General features: G+C 37.3%; 1 protein-coding gene across 3 annotated transcripts in view; it reads right to left on the minus strand.

Moving 5' to 3' along the window:
- Nucleotides 1–10,984: 10,984 nt before the first annotated feature.
- Nucleotides 10,985–20,414, minus strand: part of LOC131938320 (annulin) — a 28,263-nt gene continuing 18,833 nt past the window's right edge. For all 3 annotated transcript variants that reach the window (XM_059296328.1, XM_059296329.1, XM_059296330.1), the window contains exons 14-17: nucleotides 16,294–16,498; nucleotides 15,550–15,710; nucleotides 15,056–15,186; nucleotides 10,985–11,730 (exon numbers count right to left, since the gene is read on the minus strand). In XM_059296328.1, the coding sequence (XP_059152311.1) occupies nucleotides 11,586–11,730; nucleotides 15,056–15,186; nucleotides 15,550–15,710; nucleotides 16,294–16,498 (642 nt within the window). In that variant the 3' untranslated portion in view covers nucleotides 10,985–11,585. The remainder of the gene's footprint in view (nucleotides 11,731–15,055; nucleotides 15,187–15,549; nucleotides 15,711–16,293; nucleotides 16,499–20,414) is intronic.

Raw genomic sequence — 20,414 nt, forward strand, 5'->3', positions numbered from 1 at the left:
CTACACAAAATGTCAGCTAAGTCCTACACAAAATGTCAGCTAAGTCCTACACAAAATGTCAACTAACTTAAGTCCTACACAAAATGTCAGCTAACCCAAGTACTACACAAAATGTCAGCTAAGTCCTACACAAAATGTCAGCTAACCCAAGCCCAACACAAAATGTCAGCTAACCAAAGTACTACACAAAGTGTCATCTAAATCAAAACAAAATGTCAGCTAACCAAAGTTCTACACAAAATGTCAACTAACATAAGTCCTACACAAAATGTCAACTAACATAAGTCCTACACAAAATGTCAACTAACATAAGTCCTACACAAAATGTCAACTAACTTAAGTCATATACAAAATGTCAGCTAACCCAAGTCCTACACAAAATGTCAACTAACCCAAGTCCTATACAAAATGTCAACTATTTTAAGTCCTATACAAAATGTCATCTAACCCAAGTCCTACACAAAATGTCAACTAACATAAGTCCTACACAAAATGTCAACTAACTTAAGTTCTACACCAAATGTCAGCTAACCAAAGTCCTATACAAAATGTCAGTTAACCCAAACAAAATGTCAGCTAACCAAAGTCCTACACGAATTATCAGCTAACCAAAGTCCTACACAAAATGTCAGCTAACGAAAGTCCTACACAAATTATCAGCTTACCCTAAACAAAATGTCATCTAACCAAAGTCCTACACAAAATGTCAGCTAATTCTAAACAAAATGTCAGCTAACCAAAGTCCTACACAAAATGTCAGCTAACCAAAGTCCTACACAAAATGTCAGCTAACCTTAAACAAAATGTCAGCTAACGAAAGTCCTACACAAAAAGTCAGCTAACCCTAAACAAAATTTCAGCTAACCCACACAAAACGTCAGCAAACCCACACAAAACGTCAGCTAACCCACACAAAACGTCAGCTAACCTTACACAAAACGTCAGCTAACCCACACAAAACGTCAGCTAACCCACACAAAACGTCAGCTAACCCACACAAAACGTCAGCTAACCCAAACAAAACGTCAGCTAACCTTACACAAAACGTCAGCTAACCCACACAAAACGTCAGCTAACCCAAACAAAACGTCAGCTAACCCACACAAAACGTCAGCTAACCCACACAAAACGTCAGCTAACCCAACACAAAACGTCAGCTAACCTTACACAAAACGTCAACTACCAAGAACATTTAGCCACAACGTAAATCAAATCTCAGTAGATCCAACTTGTAATTCGACCAAACTTAGCTGAATCTTGGAGAGTAGCTGACCACGAATGACAGTGAGGATAAGGCAAGAAGCCTTCAACAATTTGATCAATATGAAGAAAACAAAGTAAAACATCAATAGAAAACATGTTGAAAAACATACACAAACATAAAGGGAAGGTAAACAACACATCAAAACGCAATGGCGATCACAAGAAGCTTCATGCGTCAGCTTATCGGAATGTCGTTTAGTACTGTAGAGTGAGGTGGGGGTAGGGGGGATAATGTTTCGCCATCAAATACGCATTTATTTAATGAACCTGTTGTTAAAATAGTCTACTTCTAAATGAAAATGTATCGTGAGTTTGTCATGTGGGACTTGATGCATAGATTCCTAACTTCTCACAGCGACAAGTTCTATGGTCGGGTTTCCACAAGCACTCGAATAAACAAATGAAATTAAAGGAGAATTATTGCGTTTCAACAAAGTGACAAAATGAATGTTAGTATAAGGAGAGTGGGCCTACTTGAATTTAAAGCTTTAAAACTTTCAGTAGAATGGATGCACTTAAAATTTCCGGGGTTGGAGTGGAGGGGGGGGGGGGGGTGAGTAGGGGTACACTGATGAAAGTATATATTTTCTAACTAACTTATAGGCTTTAGTATTTAGCCCGTGATGGGGGTGGAGTATCCAAGATCTAAAGACAGTCGATCACAGAGAAACCATGGATACTAGGTCAGCTTTCTAAAATATACGTGTCTAGAATGTATTTCGTTTATTTATATGCGCATAATATTATTCTTTAATATTTCTAGAAAAAATTTAAACAAGTAGCCATAGCTACATCAAACTATATTGGTAAAGGGGGGGGGGTGGCATTTTTATAAGAGAGCTTGGAAGCATACCTTCTGACAGCAGTAGAAATCCTACATACACTGTTATTTCTTCTCTCTTGATTGTGATGTTGGACGGCAGTTTCTCAAAACAATCCAGTATTGCGTGTCAACATGTTAGGCACCATTTCAGCCTGTTTTTCTTTTTTGGACTTGCATCCACAGTCTTTGTCCAACCAAAAACAAACTACAAGGCAGAAGTTGTTGGATTTTGTTTTGAGTGTTTTCTCCTAGGTGGGTTTTTGTCGAGAAGGAGCCACCCACTCCCCTGCCCCCAACACCCACCCCCAGCCCCTCGCCCATCAGTATTGTTACTAAATTGGTCTCGTTAAGATGCTAAAAGAACTCTGTATGTCAAATGTCTTACACCTACTCGCTACAACATATTACCCCTGTTAATTAACCAACCAAACTCACCCATTCCCGTGATATTACTTATTTCCCACGTTTTCTTTAACTTGCTTTCGCGTCTGTTTGTCTTTCCATCAAATCTTGCGATCAAAATTTCGGGCACTTCCCAGTTAGCTAGCGCGCTGAAATTTTCAGGGAAGCTTTGTTTCCGATGACAATACAATACTAAATTATTATTATTACTAAATTGATCCATGGAAAAATTGTATTGATCATTTTAGACTCCTATTGATTTGTACAAAAAAGGGACATAACATAGTAATTGTAATTTGATAAAAACAAGGTTCGGTACTCTCTACTTTTTAGTTCAATCAGAAAACGTGGGTTTTTAAATTTTTTTTAATGATAATTATTTCATTGTTATCAAAACCGCAAGAGGGCCGGTATTCTATAGAGTGTCCGAAATAGTTTGACCAACTCAAATAAATCGTCCTTTGCTATTTAGCTAGGCATTCTACAGAATACAAAACATGATAACAAAGAAAAATGCAGAACAACTCCTAACCCTAATCAGGGGTTAATGTCCAGCTGTAGAGTTTCAGGCTTAGGTTAATATACAGGGGGATAACTGACATAGGGAAATTCCTTGAGGTGAGGGAATATCGACAAGGAAATAATCTCAATAATCCTTAGATTAAATATATCCCCTGAGAAAAAAAGAAAAAAATGTCTCGCTACATTAACAGCCTCGGACAGTTGCCCCAAGTCACAAATACACGCTCCTGTCATTAAGGATTAATTATTTAAAATACTGACGTTAATGAGTGCTTTCATCTGTTGAGAATCAGCTTATAATGCCGTAAAATATATAGCTGAAATGTTATGAAAATGTAAATACTTTGAAAAAGTTATATATATATATATATATATATATATATATATATATATATATATATATATATATATATATATATATATATATATATATATATATATATATATACATATATATATATATATATATATATATATATACATATATATATATATATATATATATATATATATATATATATATATATATATATATATATATATACAGGGGCGTAGCGAGGGGGGGGGGGGGGCGGGGGGTGCGGACCGCACCGGGTGACACCATTTAGGGGGGTGACACCAAGGCAAAAAATAGCAAAATATATAGAGAAAAACTCGAGGAGGGGTGCAAATCGAAAGTTTGAGGGGGGGGGATGCAAATCGAAAACTTGGTGGGGGGGGGGGGTGCAAATCGAAAGTTTGAGGGGGGGGGGTGCAAATCGAAAATTTGAAAGTTTGTCCCTGGGAAGGGTCTCTATGCCTCTGGGGGGGGGGTGACACCATTAAGTGCCGCACCGGGTGATACCCGACCTCGCTACGCCACTGTATATATATATATATATATATATATATATATATATGTATGTTAAATAAAGCCTCTTATACTTACCTGCATGGCACATTACAGCAAGACCTATAACAGCCAACTTGTCAGATTTCACCATCTCCAAAATTTCATGTCCTGTGTCACCATCTGAACAGTCAAATATCCTGTGTCACCACCACAGGAGGAAGTCATGGCTTTGAACCAGACTAGAAAGAATTGGGCTTAAAAAGGCTAAATAAAAATATCAACAACTAACCACAAACAAGATGGAACTGGAAAATAAATTGGACCGAGCTAGGAAAAATTGGAACAAGTGGTGGGAGACCAAGGGGAGCTGTAACCGATGCCATATGGTCCTCATAGAACTAAAAGAATATTTCTTCTTCGTTTTTTCTTTCTCGTATATACGAAGTATAGAGAAAGTATTGTAATCGTGCAAAAAAAAATCGAGATTTTTACAAATCTCGACGTTTTACACCTCACTGATGCGGAAAAACATAATTTTGCAATCTTGTCCGTATGTCTTTGTGTCTGTGTGTGTGTGTGTGTGTCTGTGTGTCTGTGTCTGTGTGTAAACATGACTTACTTGAGTACCGTTACAGCTAGGTTGATGAAATTTCATATATAAGTATTTTATCAAAATCGTAGATCCGTATCAACTTTTGAGCGATTTTCGATAACCGGAAGTGGTACTTTTTCTACTTTGTATTTTTAAAAATCCTATAACTTGAGTACTATTTCAGATAGATAAATGAAATTTCACACGTAAGTAAAAGATCTAATCCTTTACCTTCTGTCACATTTTGAGTAATTTCTGTTGACCGGAAGTAGTAATTTACGCTATTTCCGATTTCTCAAAAAACGCATCTAAATTTAAAAAGTACTAATAATATTACGCACTATTATGCACATTTTCTTTTGGCATTCGCTTAGTGCGCAATTCTTTTTTCTACGAGATTCTATTCTATTTTTAAAAGTTTGAGTAATTTAAAATCATGTCTATATTCCGAGTTATATAAGAATATTCGAGAAAGTTTAGGGGAGATCACTCCCGTTTATTTATTTTAGTGTTGGAAAGGATTCCCCCCAACACAATTAAGTATTGCGTGTCAACTGGTTATGCGCCATATAGGCTTCCATAGCCTTTGTCCAACCAAGAACAAAAATCACGGTAGCAGTTGTTTCATTTTGGAGTTGTCTCTCCTAGTAGAGTCCCCAGCTATCAGCCTCATCTGCCCGAGGGTCCGAACTCGAGATTTTCGGTTTAGCAACCATGAGCTTTACTAACTCGACCACGCCGATCCCTAAAAGATTCCTGATTGACGGTGAGTATCTTGTGAATATTTTGTTTGGATTCTATTGCTCTATCCGACATTTTGGTGAATCTATAAATATATCCACTAACGTTCACTACCAATTACTCATTCACTTCCCCAATAAAATAGCAAATCAATACAGTTAAAGAACTGTTCAATACCCCTCACTCATCAAGGATACCAGTAAAACAACTCATCGATAGCGTTAATAGCATGTCCAATACACGGTATGCAGAGGACCAATAAAACAGCTATGAAATTTCACGTACTCGTGAAAAGTTATCTGATTTATTTTCACTCATCTGTGCCTACCGTGCTAGCAGCAATAAAAGTGATCTCTTGTGTTTATGTTGTTTAAGGGCTGCTTGACTGTAACTTACATTCACAGTCCCCGACCTAACTTAGGTATCCACCAGAATTCGGTAGATTAACGGATCTATTGTGTTTATGTTGTTTAAGGGCTGCTTGACTGTAACTTACATTCACAGTCCCCGACCTAACTTAGGTATCCACCAGAACTTGGTAGATTAACGGACGGATTATGTGTGACGGTAAAACGTTTAGGCCTAGCTCCATTTTGTTCTTCCGCCATCCTCTACCTGTGCTATTACTCCCCCCCCCCCCCAACTGCTACGTACATTCTCATCTTTCGTCCCTCTCACGGGCTCTTCTCTAGTTAGTTAGATTGTCCACGTGACATACCGCCAATTTTAATGCATAAAAGGGGATGCAACGCAAAAACATACACACTCTTCCTGCACTGAGCTCAGCTGGTGGTGTCGCACGCGGTGTTGGGGCCGTCGGCCCGACCTCCACGTGTTTTGGGTTTGGTTTTACTTTGTGTCTTATTTTCACTTTACCAGCACTGATATGCATGTTTGATTAACATTGTAACAAATAGTTTAAATAAATACCATTGATCTATATATTATATCGCTGTTATGTATTCAGTGTTTCTTCCAGACTTTTTTTCCCCGGGGGGCACTTGAAATTTTCGGGGGGGGGGGGGGGGGGGGGGGGGAGGGGGGGTAGATGCCGAAGAGATGCCTGGAAGAAACTCTGTATGTATTGTTACTTAAATACTTTACACTGTTACCATGTTCGTGGCTTAGTCCATGTGACAGTTGATAACTTACCTGATTTACTTAACGAAACTTTACAATGTCCGTGTCTTATCCCACAGGGCATTTGAATACTTATTTGACCTAAACTATTCCTGCCTGTGACGTAATTCCACGTGGCAGTTGAGCAGACATTTCAGTTACCTACTATACTACTACTTCCATCCTGTACGTGTATCAGCCACGGAGCAGTAGATACGATAATATTATACCCAGCATCATTTTATTTTACTACAGGCCGTAAACTGCGGGCATTGAGTTGACCCGTAGTCATCGGACCTGATATTTTATTTTATTCACCGGCCGTAAACTGCGGACATTGAGTTGACCCGTAGTCATCGGACCTGATATTCTATTTATTCCCCGGCCGTAAACCCTTGCCTGAGACAAGAGGTCATCGGACCTGGTAAAACCAATTATTATTCTACTAAGGCTGTAAACTCTGTGCATTGAATTGACACTTAGTCATCAGACCTTAATGATAGTACTCCTAGTTATACTATACTAGTCTATATTCCCGGTAGAGAAGCGGCACAGACCCTCCTACCAGTTGAATTTACATATTTTACAGGTTGATACTATTGATACGGTACAATATACCTTTATACCATTGACAGTACGGTCTTTAATCCGACTTTTTTCATGTTAGCTATCGTTTACTTCAGGATATTTTTGTCTTAGATATTAAAATGTATCTTAAAATAAGCATCGATTTAGTGAGAGAGAGGGAGAGATGGTGTGTGTTTGTGTCGTGCGTGCGTCATGCTTGTGAGTGTGTGCGTGCGTGTGTGCGTGAGTTTGTGCGTGCGTGTGTGCGTGAGTTTGTGCGCCAGTGCGCGAGACTTGACCAAGGCATAAAATCACGTGGTATTGATGTTTTACATCACGCTTTGATTCACTAAATTGCAAAATAGATTTTACTTGTGTAGTTTCATAGAATGTTTAAATAGTCGATTATGTCGAGGGTATAGAGGACAATGCAGTATGTCCACTTTTTAAGTTAAATCGATGTACATTTATACTGATACTGTAAATAATACAAGCTACAAGAACACTTATGTACAATGTCAGAAAAGTAGAATGCAAATATTTTATGAATGTTTAAACATAATATTTTGCACTGTTTTAATATTGGAATGAGATTTATAAACTCATTTTTCTCGAGATTAATTTTTTTTGGACATACTGCGTTTGTTTTCTATACCCTTGATGTAGACATATTATCAAATGTTATTGTCATGGAGAAAATAAATTGGTGAAGTGTTTACTTGACATTGTTTACTTGGAATATTTGACTTGAAATTGTTGTCTAGACATTTTTTGCTGATCACTTCCAGATAAGGCAGAAATTTAGCCCCCACCCCACACACACTCAAACACAAACACTCACCGAATGTCCCGTTAAAGTAACAACAACAACGAACAACACAACAGTCTACCAGAGACTAAAGACAATCAGCAAGGTAACAAGGTAAATTTATTAACACGCAGACATTCTTACTTCATTTGGATTTGCTATATAAAAAATGTACAAATATATTTTCTTTTCTAAAAACAAGACCAAAAGCCATTTTCTTTCATTTCCGATTTGAATGAATGAATGAATGAATCTCAGTTTCTTTATTAAGTTATCGCTTTAACACATTGTCTAAACAAGGTGCATTAAATGGAGATAAAACATAATTGACTATCTTTATTTTTTAAATTCACCGCCTAGACCGCGCCTAGTTCTGTTGTGAAATGATCACCACACATGTTAAACAAAACAAAATAAATCAAACAAACGCGCCTCTGTCCAATGTTGCGAGACTCTGCGACGCCTAGACCGTGTCATAAACGCTATAAAGCCACCGCAACACGTCGGCTACACAAGGTGTTAAAAATTACGTCAAAAGGATATTAAGACATCGCCCGACGCCAACATCACCTTACATTTATTAAAGAATAGAGTTGTGTTTTTTACAGTAATTTGTCATGTTTTTTTTTGTTTTTTGTTTTTAAATTTAAAAAAAAGATGTTTGTAATGTTTAGAATTGCGTTTATTATCAAAATTTCAAACTTGTATTGATTAAGAATGTCTATATAATATAATATAATATAATATACAGTAATTTTTTTTGTTACTTAATATTTACATTTTTCAGGCAAACGGCCTTCACACAAGTGGTATTCGGGCATTTGTCGCATTCGGACAAGTGTCCATTCGGGCATTTGTCGCATTCAGGCAAGTGTTCATTCGGGCATTTGTCGCATTCGGGCAAGTGTCGATTCGGGCAAATGGCATTCGGGCAAGTGTCTTTTGGGAAAACGTCTGGCTCCCAGGTAATGTTAGCCCTGCTCTCTTTATTTACTGTTTGAATTTCTGGGGCTGACTCCGGCAGTTAAGATCAGGTACAATGTTGTGCCTATTCTCAGATGGTTATTTAGTGGTTTTCTAATCAGTGTTGTCATCGGTTAGTTCCCTTCTCCTCACCCCCCCCCCCCCCACACACACACACAACCGGATAAAAAATGTATGGAAAGAAAAAAAACCAGCTTCCAGGATCAGCTGTTGTAACAGTGTCATCTCATGTATAGGCGTCGCTAGGGCGGGTGTCAACTAGTGCGGTCTGCACCCCCTGCCCTCGCTACGCCTATGAAAGTAACTATATGTTCCACCGACTGATCACACATTCTATTAGTCTTAATGTGCTTACATTTAATCCTATATATTATTTTAGGAAGCCAATGGTAAACATATATTTATTAGTTTATTAATAAAACAAAAGTGGGCGAAATCTATTATCTCAATGCATCATAACAATCAAACTCAAGCATCTTTTTGATTATAACATGGGATTATTGTTATAAATAGTAAAACATCATAATATTTGTTACAGAATAACATGAGATGTGTGTTATAAATAAATCGTCAGTTCAATGGGTAGATTCAAATAAACAATAAATAGTATAGTTGGCACTAGGGAAAGTTGGTTTGACCTGGACTTAGATTGAAATTAACCATGTGAAACATAGAGCATGTATAGATTTTAAAATGTTCCAAAACGATATTTTGAATGATTTTGTATCTACTGAATACTTGTATGACAGTGTCTAAAGGTATTGTCAAATGGTGCTGAGTTTGGTGGTGTGGGATGGTGATTTGTTTGATGGTGTCGGATATTGCTGTGTCTGATTGTGTCTGATGGTGCTGTGTCTGATGCAGTAGCGTAGCGAGGGGGGGGGGGGGGGGCGGGGGGGGGGACATATGCCCCAGGGCGCCGACCCTAAGGGGCGCCAAAATGGGTTGGAAAAATAAATTAAGAGGTTAAGGGGGTGCAAATCAAAAGTTTGAGGGGGGGGGGGGGTGCAAATCGAAATCTCGAGGGGGGTGCAAATCGAAAAGTTTGTCCCCGGGCGCCGGGCAGGGTCGCTACGCCTCTGGTCTGATGTAAAGTATGACGAAATTACAAATGTTTAAGTACAATATTATGTTTGTATTTGCGCATGTTTTTGGTTTTGGCACGTCATTTAGAAAACAACTCCATGTAACTTAGTAAAAGTTTTCAGACTAAAATTGTTACAGTACATATCAGATTAAAAGCTATAAGAAATATTACAGTAGATGTTGTGTAGCAAAACTACTTTCATCACTTTAGGTCAGAGACAAAGCTTTCAATATATATAACAAAATGTCTATAGCTAAATACATTTACAGCTAACAAAAACATGTAACTAACTGAAATACTTTAATCACTGTTAAAAGTACAATACCAATTGTCATTTCTCACTGGGGTTCTTGGGGTAGAGTTAGGGGAGGTTATAAAACTTAAACAGAAATATAAGATTCTAACATGTAGATATTTTAGTAAACATAGGTCTATATTATGTCATTGAAATATTTTTAAGATACCCAACATTTTATATACTATATTGATGATAATGTTAATACAAATTGCACTGTTGAAAAATAGAATTGTATACACGGAATAATCTATAGTGCTCAAAATAACTCAAGGATTCTATTGTTAAGTTGTGTTAGTTACTTCCCATTTATGAAAATAATAATTTAAACTAAGGGATACAACTTATAATAAAGTTCACAATAGATTTTTTAACTATAAATGAATACAGCAGTAATTAAAAATAAAAATGAGAATAACTGCTTATTTCAACAAAAAAGACAAAAATATTGAAACTTTTATAATTTATGTGTCTTTTTCAAACTTTTTAAAAGTTTATTATTAGAATTGGATCCGATTTTAAATAAAATACTATTTGTTAAATAACATACTAGATTAGTAGACGTGTGAATGTTCACTTCAGTAACTGTTATTTAGATGATTTTGCCAAACATTATTGATTTGAACATATGCATCAGGGGCGTAGCGAGAGGGGGCGGTGGGGTGCGGACCGCACCGGGTGACACCATTTAGGGGGGGGGTGACACCAAGGCAAAAAACAGCAAAATATATAGAGAAAAACTTGAGGGGGGGGGGGTGCAAATCGAAAGTTTGAGGAGGGGGGGTGCAAATCAAAAACTTGAGTGGGGGGGTGCAAATGCAAATCGAAAGTTTGAAGGGGGGGGGTGCAAATCGAAAACTTTAAAGTTTGTCCCCGGGAAGGGGCGCAACGCCTCTGGGGGGGGGGGGTGACACCATTAAGTGCCGCACCGGGTGACACCCGTCCTCGCTACGCCACTGATACGCATTCAATGGTAGCTACTTGCTGGTAGAAGAGCATTTACTGCAGTATACAGAAGCTTAATTTGTTATGGTTCGTTCTTTTATTGAACTTATTTAATCTATCATTTTATTTCGTTTCCTCTCATTACAACTACACAATCAATCATTTTGACTTAGTATGTAAAGTGCAGGCTCTAAAATTTGACTTAGTATGTAAAGTGCAGGCTCCAAAATTTGACTTAGTATGTAAAGTGCAGGCTCCAAAATTGGGCAGAGGTAGGGAGTCAAGAAATGGAAGGAGGGTTTGTTGTGAAAAATGGTTGGCTTTAAGAATTTCACAAAACCTAATAAGTCTTGTCAGTTTTGAAATTATTTTTTTATGCTATAACATTTTTATCAGTGCATAAAAACAACACACAATAATACATTTTATCTCACATTAACATTGTATTTAAACATTTTTGTTTATTTTCTGTTTAATTTGTACATATTCACTGCCCAATAATAGTTGGGTTGAAAATACAAGGCTTAAGCCAGCTCAGACTTTTTAAAGTTGGTCTGCTAAAACTCACAGTCAAAGGTGTCAATAAAAGAAAAGGCCGATCTATTTTAAGCTTTCTTGAGGGTCATGTGATGTGTACCATTGATGTCGTCCAGCTCAAGAGAGTTGAAGATGATGATAAGATCAGCTTTACCCACTTTGGTTGGTGTGATGGAAATACTTCCTGTATATGTGCTGTTGGCTGACACATTGCTGTAAAATAGTTTCAAGATTTTATAAGAATCAATTAAAACCATGCTCAAATATTTTTTGAATAGCTTAAAATATTTTTAATGTTTTATTCTTGAATACATAATGTTGAGATAATGAAAATTTTTAAAAAATATTTTTACTTTTGTGTACTGTGTAAATGATTATATTAAATTATAAGATAAGAAAAAAAATATTGAATGAAAATATCAGTTCAGTATAGATCTTTATCTAATTGAAATTTTGAATCAAAATATAAAATTAAAAATTTGAATAAAATATTAAATTCAAAAGTAGAAAAATACTTAAATAAATATGAATTTAAAATGGGAAAAAAATTGACTGTCTTAAAATATCTTACCTCTGGGATATCTTGTGTGACTGTCTTAAAATATCTTACCTCTGGGATATCTTGTGTGACTGTCTTAAAATATCTTACCCCTGGGATATCTTGTGTGACTGTTTTAAAATATCTTACCCCTGGGATATCTTGTGTGACTGTCTTAAAATATCTTACCCCTGATATATCTTGTGTGACTGTCTTAAAATATCTTACCCCTGATATATCTTGTGTGACTGTCTTAAAATATCTTACCCCTGGGATATCTTGTGTGACTGTCTTAAAATATCTTACCTCTGGGATATCTTGTGTGACTGTCTTAAAATATCTTACCTCTGGGATATCTTGTGTGACTGTCTTAAAATATCTTACCTCTGGGATATCTTGTGTGACTGTCTTAAAAAATCTTACCCCTGGGATATCTTGTGTGATTGTCTTAAAATATCTTACCCCTGGGATATATTGTGTGACTGTCTTAAAATATCTTACCCCTGATATATCTTGTGTGACTGTCTTAAAATATCTTACCCCTGATATATCTTGTGTGACTGTCTTAAAATATCTTACCCCTGGGATATCTTGTGTGACTGTCTTAAAATATCTTACCTTTGGGATATCTTGTGTGACTGTCTTAAAATATCTTACCCCTGGGATATCTTGTGTGACTGTCTTAAAATGTCTTAACCCTGGGATATCTTGTGTGACTATCTTAAAATATCTTACCCCTGGGATATCTTGTGTGACTGTCTTAAAATATCTTACCTTTGGGATATCTTGTGTGACTGTCTTAAAATATCTTACCCCTGGGATATCTTGTGTGACTGTCTTAAAATATCTTACCTTTGGGATATCTTGTGTGACTGTCTTAAAATATCTTACCCCTGATATATCTTGTGTGACTGTCTTAAAATATCTTACCCCTGGGATATCTTGTGTGACTGTCTTAAAATGTCTTAACCCTGGGATATCTTGTGTGACTGTCTTAAAATATCTTACCCCTGGGATATCTTGTGTGACTGTCTTAAAATATCTTACCTCTGGGATATCTTGTGTGATTGTTTTAAAATATCTTACCTTTGGGATATCTTGTGTGACTGTCTTAAAATGTCTTACCCCTGGGATATCTTGTGTGACTGTCTTAAAATATCTTATCTATGGGATATCTTGTGTAACTGTCTTAAAATATCTTACCCCTGATATATCTTGTGTGACTGTCTTAAAATATCTTACCTCTGGGATATCTTGTGTGACTGTCTTAAAATATCTTACCTCTGATATATCTTGTGTGGCTGTCTTAAAATATCTTACCTCTGGGATATCTTGAGTGACTGCACCACACCATCAACAGCGAGGAAACATTTGGTCAGCGACTGTCTTAAAATATCTTACCCCTGGGTTATCTTGTGTGACTGTCTTAAAATATCTTACCCCTGGGATATCTTGTGTGACTGTCTTAAAATATCTTACCCCTGGGATATCTTGTGTGACTGTCTTTAAATATCTTACCCCTGATATATCTTGTGTGACTGTCTTAAAATATCTTACCCCTGGGATATCTTGTGTGACTGTCTTAAAACATCTTACCTCTGGGATATCTTGTGTGACTGTCTTAAAATATCTTACCCCTGGGATATCTTGTGTGATTGTCTTAAAATATCTTACCCCTGATATATCTTGTGTGACTGTCTTAAAATATCTTACCCCTGGGATATCTTGTGTGACTGTCTTAAAATATCTTACCCCTGGGATATCTTGTGTGACTGTCTTAAAATATCTTACCCCTGATATATCTTGTGTGACTGTCTTAAAATATCTTACCTCTGGGATATCTTGTGTGACTGTCTTAAAATATCTTACCCCTGATATATCTTGTGTGACTGTCTTAAAATATCTTACCCCTGGGATATCTTGTGTGACTGTCTTAAAATATCTTACCTCTGGGATATCTTGAGTGACTGTCTTAAAATATCTTACCCCTGGGATATCTTGTGTGACTGTCTTAAAATATCTTACCCCTGATATATCTTGTGTGACTGTCTTAAAATATCTTACCCCTGATATATCTTGTGTGACTGTCTTAAAATATCTTACCCCTGGGATATCTTGTGTGACTGTCTTAAAATATCTTACCTCTGGGATATCTTGAGTGACTGTCTTAAAATATCTTACCCCTGGGATATCTTGTGTGACTGTCTTAAAATATCTTACCCCTGGGATATCTTGTGTGACTGTCTTAAAATATCTTACCCCTGGGATATCTTGTGTGACTGTCTTAAAATATCTTACCCCTGGGATATCTTGTGTGACTGTCTTAAAATATCTTACCCCTGATATATCTTGTGTGACTGTCTTAAAATATCTTACCCCTGATATATCTTGTGTGACTGTCTTAAAATATCTTACCCCTGGGATATCTTGTGTGACTGTCTTAAAATATCTTACCCCTGGGATATCTTGTGTGACTGTCTTTAAATATCTTACCCCTGATATATCTTGTGTGATTGTCTTAAAATATCTTACCCCTGATATATCTTGTGTGACTGTCTTAAAATATCTTACCCCTGGGATATCTTGTGTGACTGTCTTAAAATATCTTACCTCTGGGATATCTTGTGTGACTGTCTTAAAATATCTTACCCCTGGGATATCTTGTGTGACTGTCTTAAAATATCTTACCCCTGGGATATCTTGTGTGACTGTCTTAAAATATCTTACCCCTGGGATATCTTGTGTGACTGTCTTAAAATATCTTACCCCTGGGATATCTTGTGTGACTGTCTTAAAATATCTTACCCCTGGGATATCTTGTGTGACTGTCTTAAAATATCTTACCCCTGGGATATCTTGTGTGACTGTCTTAAAATATCTTACCTCTGTGATATCTTGTGTGACTGTCTTAAAATATCTTACCCCTGGGATATCTTGTGTGACTGTCTTAAAATATCTTACCCCTGGGATATCTTGTGTGACTGTCTTAAAATATCTTACCCCTGGGATATCTTGAGTGACTGCCCCACACCATCAACAGCGAGGAAACATTTGGTCAGCGCGCTGTTAAGTGGGTTCACAAATGAGACTTCAACCTTGAGCTCTTTGTTGACCACAGCATCCTCTGGAGCCTGATGAGCAATAAAATATTTAAACATCTTTACATCTTTAGCAATGGTGCTTGAAATAAACTTAAAAGATTTGGTAATAGGGAAAACAGTGATGGTGTTTAGTCGACTATCTACAAATTAGTGTCTAATTTCTACTAGGCCAATACAAAAAATAAACCGCTGATATTTTTATAATGTAAACTTATGTTGAATATAAAGAAGTATAACTTTGCCCGTTTGAATAAATATTTAAGGACAAATTATGAAATTTGTTCACTACAAAATAATTAAAATATAATATTAAAAAAAGTTTAGATTTCACTTAAAATAAACACAAAACAAAACACTGATGACACTAACACATGACTTCTATCATCTACTCACTTTTATAACTAAATGTGGCTTGCGGAGTCTGTAGTCGTCTTTTTTGGTGAAGTGCTGGTCAGTTTCTTTAACAACTGCCCAGATTGTGACATCTAACATGGCGCAGTCCTTGAGTTTTCTAGAGTAGTCTTCTTGTGTGGCTATTACAGTGTGCTTCAACTCTGTTCATTTAGAAAGTACAACATTCATTCAATGTGTGGTAATTACAGTGTGCACCAACTCTGTTCATTGGGACAGTACAACATTAATTCAATGTGTGGTAATTACAGTGTGCACCAACTCTGTTCATTTAGACAGTACAACATTAATTCAATGTGTGGTATTACAGTGTGCTTCAACTCTGTTCATTTAGACAGTACAATATTCTTTCAATAGATGTAGTGAAAAGATCTTTGACATAATATTTGTTTAGAAGACCATTAGATACATTTTAATTTAAAAGTCTAATGGAATGGACAAAATTCTGTACCTGCATTATTCATTGGTTTTGAAATAACATAAACTATCTAATATTGCTAATTAATTGCTATATATGGTATTTGGTTTTTGATTAAGCAGATGATAAAATCTGGCCTGCATAAGGGACAGGGGAACGAGGATGGGGGGAACAGGGGTAGGGGATGTTTGTAGTATTATATTCATTAGTTATGTTAATAAACAGATTAAGATGAATCCAGTAGGTGAAGCAGTGTTTAGACAATTTGAAGCTCAGACAACTCAGCTGTGGTTCAAAGATTGGATTACCTTCTCCTGGTTTGATCTCCACACCATCAAAGGGGTCAGACTTGACCAGATCAGCCACCACCCCTGTGTAGTACATTGACCTGATTTCTATCCGCCCACTCACTGTCCGGGGTTCAGATCCCCGGTTTTTCATCTTCAAACTCAGCTCAAACTTTCCCCCAATATGTGTGTTCTCCTGGTCCTGTTCCACATTGAAATCTATGTCCTGATGGTACAAACACAAACAAGATGATATAAAACAAGACAAACTCAGCTGAAACTTTCCCCCAATATGTGTGTTCTCCTGGTCCTGCTCCACATTGAAATCAATGTCCTGATGGTACAAACACAAACAGCATGATATAAAACAAGACAAACTCAGCTCAAACTTTCCCCCAATATGTGTGTTCTCCTGGTCTTGCTCCACATTGAAATCAATGTCCTGATGGTACAAACACAAACAAGATGATATAAAACAAGACAAACTCAGCTCAAACTTTCCCCCAATATGTGTGTTCTCCTGGTCCTGCTCCACATTGAAATCAATGTCCTGATGGTACAAACACAAACAAGATGATATAAAACAAGACAAACTCAGCTCAAACTTTCCCCCAATGTGTGTGTTCTCCTGGTCCTGCTCCACATTGAAATCAATGTCCTGATGGTACAAACACAAACAAGATGATATAAAACAAGACAAACTCAGCTCAAACTTTCCCCCAATATGTGTGTTCTCCTGGTCCTGCTCCACATTGAAATCTATGTCCTGATGGTACAAACACAAACAAGATGATATAAAACAAGACAAACTCAGCTCAAACTTTCCCCCAATATGTGTGTTCTCCTGGTCCTGCTCCACATTGAAATCTATGTCCTGATGGTACAAACACAAACAAGATGATATAAAACAAGACAAACTCAGCTCAAACTTTCCCCCAATATGTGTGTTCTCCTGGTCCTGCTCCACATTGAAATCAATGTCCTGATGGTACAAACACAAACAGCATGATATAAAACAAGACAAACTCAGCTCAAACTTTCCCCCAATATGTGTGTTCTCCTGGTCTCGCTCCACATTGAAATCAATGTCCTGATGGTACAAACACAAACAAGATGATATAAAACAAGACAAACTCAGCTCAAACTTTCCCCCAATATGTGTGTTCTCCTGGTCCTGCTCCACATTGAAATCAATGTCCTGATGGTACAAACACAAACAAGATGATATAAAACAAGACAAACTCAGCTCAAACTTTCCCCCAATGTGTGTGTTCTCCTGGTCCTGCTCCACATTGAAATCAATGTCCTGATGGTACAAACACAAACAAGATGATATAAAACAAGACAAACTCAGCTCAAACTTTCCCCCAATATGTGTGTTCTCCTGGTCCTGCTCCACATTGAAATCAATGTCCTGATGGTACAAACACAAACAGCATGATATAAAACAAGACAAACTCAGCTCAAACTTTCCCCCAATATGTGTGTTCTCCTGGTCCTGCTCCACATTGAAATCAATGTCCTGATGGTACAAACACAAACAAGATGATATAAAACAAGACAAACTCAGCTCAAACTTTCCCCCAATATGTGTGTTCTCCTGGTCCTGCTCCACATTGAAATCAATGTCCTGATGGTACAAACACAAACAGCATGATATAAAACAAGACAAACTCAGCTCAAACTTTCCCCCAATATGTGTGTTCTCCTGGTCCTGCTCCACATTGAAATCAATGTCCTGATGGTACAAACACAAACAGCATGATATAAAACAAGAGAAACTCAGCTCAAACTTTCCCCCAATATGTGTGTTCTCCTGGTCTTGCTCCACATTGAAATCAATGTCCTGATGGTACAAACACAAACAAGATGATATAAAACAAGACAAACTCAGCTCAAACTTTCCCCCAATATGTGTGTTCTCCTGGTCCTGCTCCACATTGAAATCAATGTCCTGATGGTACAAACACAAACAAGATGATATAAAACAAGACAAACTCAGCTCAAACTTTCCCCCAATGTGTGTGTTCTCCTGGTCCTGCTCCACATTGAAATCAATGTCCTGATGGTACAAACACAAACAAGATGATATAAAACAAGACAAACTCAGCTCAAACTTTCCCCCAATATGTGTGTTCTCCTGGTCCTGCTCCACATTGAAATCTATGTCCTGATGGTACAAACACAAACAAGATGATATAAAACAAGACAAACTCAGCTCAAACTTTCCCCCAATATGTGTGTTCTCCTGTTCCTGCTCCACATTGAAATCTATGTCCTGATGGTACAAACACAAACAAGATGATATAAAACAAGACAAACTCAGCTCAAACTTTCCCCCAATATGTGTGTTCTCCTGGTCCTGCTCCACATTGAAATCAATGTCCTGATGGTACAAACACAAACAGCATGATATAAAACAAGACAAACTCAGCTCAAACTTTCCCCCAATATGTGTGTTCTCCTGGTCTCGCTCCACATTGAAATCAATGTCCTGATGGTACAAACACAAACAAGATGATATAAAACAAGACAAACTCAGCTCAAACTTTCCCCCAATATGTGTGTTCTCCTGGTCCTGCTCCACATTGAAATCAATGTCCTGATGGTACAAACACAAACAAGATGATATAAAACAAGACAAACTCAGCTCAAACTTTCCCCCAATGTGTGTGTTCTCCTGGTCCTGCTCCACATTGAAATCAATGTCCTGATGGTACAAACACAAACAAGATGATATAAAACAAGACAAACTCAGCTCAAACTTTCCCCCAATATGTGTGTTCTCCTGGTCCTGCTCCACATTGAAATCAATGTCCTGATGGTACAAACACAAACAGCATGATATAAAACAAGACAAACTCAGCACAAACTTTCCCCCAATATGTGTGTTCTCCTGGTCCTGCTCCACATTGAAATCAATGTCCTGATGGTACAAACACAAACAAGATGATATAAAACAAGACAAACTCAGCTCAAACTTTCCCCCAATATGTGTGTTCTCCTGGTCCTGCTCCACATTGAAATCAATGTCCTGATGGTACAAACACAAACAGCATGATATAAAACAAGACAAACTCAGCTCAAACTTTCCCCCAATATGTGTGTTCTCCTGGTCCTGCTCCACATTGAAATCAATGTCCTGATGGTACAAACACAAACAGCATGATATAAAACAAGACAAACTCAGCTCAAACTTTCCCCCAATATGTGTGTTCTCCTGGTCCTGCTCCACATTGAAATCAATGTCCTGATGGTACAAACACAAACAAGATGATATAAAACAAGACAAACTCAGCTCAAACTTTCCCCCAATATGTGTGTTCTCCTGGTCCTGCTCCACATTGAAATCAATGTCCTGATGGTACAAACACAAACAGCATGATATAAAACAAGACAAACTCAGCTCAAACTTTCCCCCAATATGTGTGTTCTCCTGGTCCTGCTCCACATTGAAATCAATGTCCTGATGGTACAAACACAAACAAGATGATATAAAACAAGACAAACTCAGCTCAAACTTTCCCCCAATATGTGTGTTCTCCTGGTCCTGCTCCACATTGAAATCAATGTCCTGATGGTACAAACACAAACAAGATGATATAAAACAAGACAAACTCAGCTCAAACTTTCCCCCAATATGTGTGTTCTCCTGGTCCTGCTCCACATTGAAATCAATGTCCTGATGGTACAAACACAAACAGCATGATATAAAACAAGACAAACTCAGCTCAAACTTTCCCCCAATATGTGTGTTCTCCTGGTCCTGCTCCACATTGAAATCAATGTCCTGATGGTACAAACACAAACAGCATGATATAAAACAAGACAAACTCAGCTCAAACTTTCCCCCAATATGTGTGTTCTCCTGGTCCTGCTCCACATTGAAATCAATGTCCTGATGGTACAAACACAAACAAGATGATATAAAACAAGACAAACTCAGCTCAAACTTTCCCCCAATATGTGTGTTCTCCTGGTCCTGCTCCACATTGAAATCAATGTCCTGATGGTACAAACACAAACAGCATGATATAAAACAAGACAAACTCAGCTCAAACTTTCCCCCAATATGTGTGTTCTCCTGGTCCTGCTCCACATTGAAATCTATGTCCTGATGGTACAAACACAAACAAGATGAT

Source organism: Physella acuta, unplaced genomic scaffold, assembly GCF_028476545.2.
Source record: "Physella acuta isolate Inbredline_101_S28 unplaced genomic scaffold, ASM2847654v3 ptg000241l, whole genome shotgun sequence".
Classification (NCBI taxonomy): Eukaryota; Metazoa; Mollusca; class Gastropoda; family Physidae; genus Physella; species Physella acuta.